General features: G+C 37.3%; 1 protein-coding gene across 1 annotated transcript; it reads right to left on the reverse strand.

Moving 5' to 3' along the window:
• Positions 1 to 999: 999 nt before the first annotated feature.
• LOC133321615 (trimeric intracellular cation channel type 1B.1-like) lies at positions 1,000 to 6,652 on the reverse strand. Its single transcript, XM_061530698.1, has 3 exons — positions 6,365 to 6,652; positions 6,035 to 6,307; positions 1,000 to 1,302 (listed from the first exon to the last, which is right to left on the reverse strand). The coding sequence occupies exons 1-3, from the start codon at positions 6,640 to 6,642 to the stop codon at positions 1,023 to 1,025; spliced, it is 831 nt and encodes a 276-aa protein (XP_061386682.1). The 5' UTR covers positions 6,643 to 6,652; the 3' UTR covers positions 1,000 to 1,022.
• Positions 6,653 to 7,193: the final 541 nt, after the last annotated feature.

Below are 7,193 nucleotides of genomic sequence, written 5' to 3' on the forward strand. Positions count from 1 at the left end.
CACCGGGCTAGCTTAGTTAGTAACTCGCGAGAATGTGGGTTCATTTACTTGTGTAAAATAAAAAGTAGACAAATTAAGCGCCTGAAATCCGTTACACATTTAAAAATATGACATATTATGGCGCCCAACGCAGCTTAGTCCAAAGCACATAAGACAAATACAGATATGTTTTTTTTTTTTGTATCTCAAAAAGGTGTTGTTGCGTTTCTTTATTTGATTTTTTTTCAATTTCTCTTAAACGTAAATTTTCTTTACATATTATTCCAAAATATTTTTTTTTTCGTACAAATACAATTATTGTACTTGTTTTCCATTTGGCTTTTCTTGTAAAAAATAAGAAAAAAAACTTAGAATCTAAACAGATATTTTTTCTGAGGGATGGAGTTGAGTTCAAAGTATTTGAATATTTTTTTGATTTTAAGTTTCAATTGTTTTGAATAGACAGATATTTTGATATGATGCTGTTGTTAAGAAGAAAAAACTGTTTTGATTTTGTAATTAAAATACTAACTTAAATATATTAAGAAAAGGAAGAAGAAGAAGACAAAAATGTGGTGTTGCAAAAAAGAACAAGTTGTTCGTTACAAAAAAATATATATTAAATATAGATTGTGTCTTGAATAATGACATTAAAATGAAAGGAGGGATGAAATTTAGGCACATGTTTTTTTTTTTTGGTTTAAATAAATCATAACCTCCTAAAATGATAATTTAAGTTACTGTCGTAATTCCCGCAACTTGAACACCCACATGACAAGATTCAAGAATGACAAGAGTGACTTTGTTAACTAAATAATGACTAGAATTTTTTTAAAATTAAAAAAATGTAACATAAAATAAAATCATATTATCATAGGTCTCTTTGTTTGTTGTTGTGTGTTGCATTTCGTTTTCGTTTGTTTTCCAAAAAAATATTGTTATTTTTTCCGCTGCGGTTTTTCTTATTGTATCGTTATCGTATTCTCTTCTGCTCGTCTAGCGTCTCTTTGCGCGTTAATTTTATTATCGTCATAATAAGTCTTTTAATTGCTCTTTTTGGCATCTTTGCCCTCGACCTCCTTAGCCTGGCCACGTCCCAAAATCTTGGCCAAACTATCCCAAATGCCACCAAAGAAAATGGCACAGCACAAGTTTTCGAACGGCAAGAAGGGATCGTGAATGCCCAACAAAATCGACGACAACTTAAAGTAGACCAAGAAAATTACAATGCCGAAATAGACGAGAGCATGTGGTGCGGAAATCCAATCGGTTTTCTTGTCCAACACAAAGATAATGGAAGCCAAGAGGGAAGCTTTGGTGTAGCTGGAAAGAAGGAGAAAAAAAAAAACAAATAAATTAAGGGAATATTAACGATAACAAAAAATGGCGCCCAACGTAAGCCCACATATCTTAAATATAAAGAAATCCAATTTTATGGGATGAGGAAATAAATCACATTACCCATTTTGAGGATATTAAAGCAACAGATAAATATGGCGCCCAACGTATAGTCACATATCTGGGAAATCTCAATTTCATGAGAAAAATGTTTGATGACACCGTATCAGTTGGACGTTGGTTCACTAATTTTGAATACAGATACAGCCCTTGGAGTGTTTGATAGACAAAATCCATTCGTATTCTCGAAAATTGTTTAAATATGCGATAATATGGCGCCCAATTGCACTCCGTCCAGTGTACGTGAGACAGAGGCACAACTGGGGAATAGAAAAACTAAAATTATGAAAAATTTGGAAAAATATACACACTAGACATGTTCTGTATGTCACGCTGTATCAGTTGGACGTTGGTTCACTAATTTTGAATGCAGATAAACCAGAGCCCTTGGAGTGTTTGAGAGAAAAATTCTCCTATGTGATCTATGTGTGAATTTCGCCTTCGAATGAACCATGAACTGTACCATCTATTCTCGGGCATCGCCAAAATCAGACATATCTTTGGCTAGGTCATGTTGTCTTCTTCGCAGAAGACTGACTTATCTGGAATTCTTTTTTCTGCTTGGCTTATGGAATAAATGTTCTGTCACAAGCCAGCTAAGTACATAAGTAAGTAACATGGCACCCAACGTATTAGTTCACGATTCTACGGAACATATTAAATTGCCACAGCTAATAGTTCTAAGACAGCAGATTTATTACTCAATACTTTAGAGAGACTAGCAAATGTATTTAATTATTTTCCAGTTATTCTAACCCTATCGATCTCCCAGTCAGGGAATTTGCAATGATGTTGATCAAGTTATCTAAAGCTAACTCTTTGACAAATTTATTACATATCCCTTCTTGATGATCGGCTAGCGTGAGTTTTGTGTGAGCTTCGCACAAGACCGACGTGTCCTTATGGAATAAATGTTCTGTCACAAGCCAGCTGAGTAAATGTGTAAGTAATATGGCGCCCAATGTTAGTTCACGATTCTACGGAACATATTAAATTCCCACTGCTAATAGTTCTAAAACAGCGGATTTATTTCTCAATACTTTAGAGAGAGTCTAGCAAATTTATTTAATTATTTTTCTGTCATTCTAACCCTATCGAACTCCCAGTCAGGGAATTGTGTTATTGATGTTGATCAGGCTATCTGAAGCTAACTCCTTGACAATTTTTTTATTTTTCGTGAGTTTTTTGTGTGAAATGAATTTTTCAAGCCCTAAAAACCAAGTTTGGTTGCAGATACGGAAGAATACTGGTGATTGTGGAATGACCAATTTCAAATGATGATGAGAGGCAGACAAAGCTGGGCTACCGCAGCAATATTCTCAGTGGTGTTCTTGAGCTACCGTCCACGGGACGCTTAATTTGGAAATTAATTGTAATTTATTATATAAATGACAAAAATGGCGCCCAACATTGCTATACAACTTTGGTACAACGGGCTAGCTTAGTTTGTCACTCGGGAGAATTTGAGTTCATTCACTCATATAAAAAGAAACTAGACAAGTTAAGATATTATGGCGCCCAACGCAACATAGTTCAAAGTACATAAAACAGAGGCAAACTGGAGATGAGGATAACTAAAAGAATAACAAATTTTGAGTACATATACACCACAGAGATATGTATGCACCGTATCTGAAGAAAATGGCGCCCAACGTGGTGAGTTTATAATTTTGCGTATAAATAAATTAGGAAAGATGATTGTTTGAAAAAAATTTAAATATGAGATAATATGGCGCCCAATGGCACTTCGCCCGGTGTACATGAGAAAGAGGAAAATTAAAATTATGGCGAATTGGGAATAAAAATATGCATTAAGCAAGCTCTGTCCGTCACTCACAGTCGTGTAGGTAAAGCCGTCACTTGGGAGATAATGGCGTCCAATCTGGGTCCATAGCGTCGTGTAAAAATATATCAAGGTATCCCTTAAACTGGTACAATTTGAGTTGAAGATATATTTTTAACCATGAGATAATATAAAAAGTTTTGCTATGCAAAACTTCGTGGGTTATGACAAATTTCAAAGGACATGGAATAACTTAAGCAATACAACAAGACCCAAGGCATATTTACAAATAAAAAATATTCAAGTTTGTTAAGTAAAATGGCGCCCAACATGTTTGCATACATTTTATATAAACATTTCATAAGCTAGTTTCATCAGATCCTTATTGGTTCAAAGCCGGTTGGCTAGCAGATACAGTAGCTCAGTCCGTCTCTTGACAGAATATGGTGCCCAATGTGGATTCATACCCTCGAGTAAAAATAAACTTGGGCTAGTCTCTTAAATAGACGCAACACAAATAGAATAAAAATCTCAATGATTGTGACAAATTAAAAGGAAAAATATAATATGGCGCCCAACGACGCTTAGTCCAGTGTACATTAGACAATGGCAAAACGGGAGCTGAGAAGTGCTCAAATAATGGCGAATTTTGATTACAGAAAAATCAGGGACGCTCAGTTCGCCACTAGCGAAAAAAATTGCACCCAAATTTGGGTTCATACCCGGAGAACTTCAGTCCCTTAATCAACTCGATATTATTGCGCCCAACGACGCGAGAAAAACAAATATGAAAGTAAAGCTAACCCAAATTTCATAGGACAAATTTACACAATGAAATGGCGCCCAAATGCATGGAATGCCATCGCAAAGTCATATTGACAGATATGGCATATTCCCACCTCTGTGGCTAAGCCGAGAATGAAAATGTTACTTTCGAGAAACCTCACTATCCTCATCTTTTGACATTTTTGGAGCGATTTATAGTGCGCCGGGTCACTCTAAAAAAAATGGCGCCAATTGAGAGCTTATATCCTTGTTAAAAAACAAATCGGAGAACTCCAGCACATTATTCAACTTGATGAAATGGCGTCCAACAGCACTAGCTTAGACTTCTAAGCACACATAGAGAAAAATAAACAATTTAAATTAAAGCTAACTCCATCTACAATGACGCCTTGACGCTCTATTCTCATTGTTTGACTTTGATGAAGTAGCAACCAAGGTGGAAAAAGGCCTGACTAATCGAAATGATTTTTCGCTGGAGTTTCGAATCGTTTTCATTTCAAGGGTTTATCAGACCAAGGTTCTGGGAGTTATGATACATTTTAAATATGCTATAATTATAATATGGCGCCCAACGTTAGCTCACCATTTTGTGTTGAAATGACTAATAGACTAGCTTAGATCACAGTGTGACGTATTGAAGTTATGTCAAATTTTAAAGGATATGGGAATTTGTTCCTTCGGGTAGCAGAGCTGAATGCTAACGGACGCGTCCACAGGTTGCGGAAAGTGGAAGCCCAATACTTTTCATTGGGTAGCTGTGAATAACAAATAAACAGTCGCGGACAATCAGCGGGCGAAGGGGGGAGAGTCTCGGAGGAAATGACCGAGTGCCTATGATCCCTCAGCTGATGAGGCGAGAATGGCACCCCTAAATAACCATCTCAAAGGTTTGGGTGACTACCTCCCAAAGTGAACCCCCTAACGTTGGGGTGTCATGCCCATCGTGCCCATCAGCGTTCTATGGTTTGCAGTCAGGGTCCTGACTGTATAAAACGGAGCCTTGCTGATACCTGGGCGCCTCAACAAGATTATTCAAGCTTAGCTGTCAAGTCCTTGCCATGGTTGACCACAATCCCTCACAAACAGCACATTCTATGGTGCCGAATTTAAAGTTAGCGATTGAACCGTATTCACACTGATGCAGTTGAGGAAGCAATTCGAGAATATCGTGAGAATACAATCCTTGGTGACACCCGCCAAAATAGCTGCAGCTGCTGCTACCTCGACAAACCAAAGTGGTCTTGGCACAATTGGGATCAGGATGGTGTAGCCGCCTCAATTCATATTGGATACGAATTGACGGCCCCGTCAATAATATCTGACCGGCATGTGATAATGGTCCACATGGCACGCTACATCTTTTCAACTACCCAACCAAACCCACTCATGTAACCCAACTTTAGACACAACCGATACAGATCGCAGCCTTTTTGAATTTGGAGTTAGAAGCAGAACGAGATTAAGAAGAAATACACCACATATTGACAGATTCTAAATAGATAGGAGTTTGGTAGGGAAAATGGTGGTGAAAAGGCGCCCAACGTTAGTGCACACTTTTTGTATAAACATATAACAAGTAGTTCAGTCCGATTATAAATATATTGAATAATGTAAAGTTCCTTCAAATATGGCGCCAAACGTTTGCCCTTTTTTGAGTAGCTTAGTCCAAAAAATATTAAAGTTTGGCGCCCAACGTTTATGAACACTTTTTGTGTGCAATTATATTTGCAAATTAAATTTTGCAAACAACGTTGTGTATGTGCAATAATTGAAAATACCTTTAAATTTGGCGCCCAACGTTGGGTCATACATCACATGCTAAGCCAAACTTTGCCAATAATGGCGACATAAACAAACCTATGCTAAATTTTAAAGACTTTGACATATTAATACGGGATAGCAATATGGCGCCCAACATTAGTTCACCACTCTTGTCAAGAATTAACTGGGCTTACTTAGTCTGATACTCCTGCAACTTTCTATGTCAAAACATTAACCTTCCACAATTTTCCAAATAAAATTACTCACAATGATGGTTGCATAAATTCCATGGCCGTGGGAGTCCAAGCACCGCGAATCAGACGTTCCAACAATTTGGTAAATCCGGCACCATTACCCTTCAATGTACCAATGATAATCATGATGATCCAGGCATTCGGATACAATTTGGCAGCATGGGTAACACCGTCGTACACTTTCTTGGCACGATAGATTTCCTTCATGGCACTGGCCACAACCTTAATCGGTAGGAATTTGCCAATTTTATAACCAATATCGAAGGGAGTATAGAAGACCATGTACCTGGGAAAACGATAAGGATCAGAATCTTGAAAAAATAAGCAATTCTGCACCACTTACCAAACAGCTGTTCCGACCAATAGCTGTGGTGTATTTTTCAGTGGCGATAATATGGGTTCGCCCAATAATGCATTGGCCACCATAGCACCAGAGAATATCACCAACATTGTCGACAGCCAACAGGCCAGAGGATGTTTACGCGAAAATGCCTGAGCATTTGCACCCAAATCTTCGCGTACTGCCAGTGCGGCTAACAGACTGTGCGCAATATCGAAGTAAGGAAACATTTTCAATTTAATGACCTGATTGGCCATATCCAAAAAGGCTTCGGGATCCATGTTGTTTGGTTTAGTTGTGCGTGTTCGTTATACTCCTAAGTGTGCGTTCGTTAGCTGCTGCTAAAATAGAAATACGAAAGAGAGAAGAAAAAACAAATTAGTTTAAAATAGGTTTTTAAAATGTTTTTTTCTTTGGCATTTGTGTAGTTCCCTTTTTTGTTTTGTTGGCATAGCGCCTAATATTCGAAACATAAAAAAAACATCTGTACAAACTCATGTAATTGAAACGGAAGGGAATATTATTGTTTATAGTTTGCTGTTGAAGTGTTGAAATGAAATAAAAAATAAGTAAATATTATATATAGACTTCTTCCGAATTTTGCCACAGCGGGCAGCTGAGTTAATATCAGCTTTAATGGAGAGAAATGGGGAGAGAAACGATAAACTACCAACTGCAGAGGAAAGAAGACAACCAAACACCATCATTGTCAAATTATCGAAAAGTGACAAACGCTTCCGAAATATGGGTCGTCAACGTCCGTCAAAGTATATAAAAAATCGAGATTTGCGAAGTTTTTTGAATATTGAAATTTGTTGAAAACGTGAGCAAA

Source organism: Musca vetustissima, unplaced genomic scaffold (genome assembly GCF_032173495.1).
Source record: "Musca vetustissima isolate MV318-11 ecotype Yass unplaced genomic scaffold, APGP_CSIRO_Mvet_v1 utg23153, whole genome shotgun sequence".
NCBI classification, from domain to species: Eukaryota; Metazoa; Arthropoda; class Insecta; order Diptera; family Muscidae; genus Musca; species Musca vetustissima.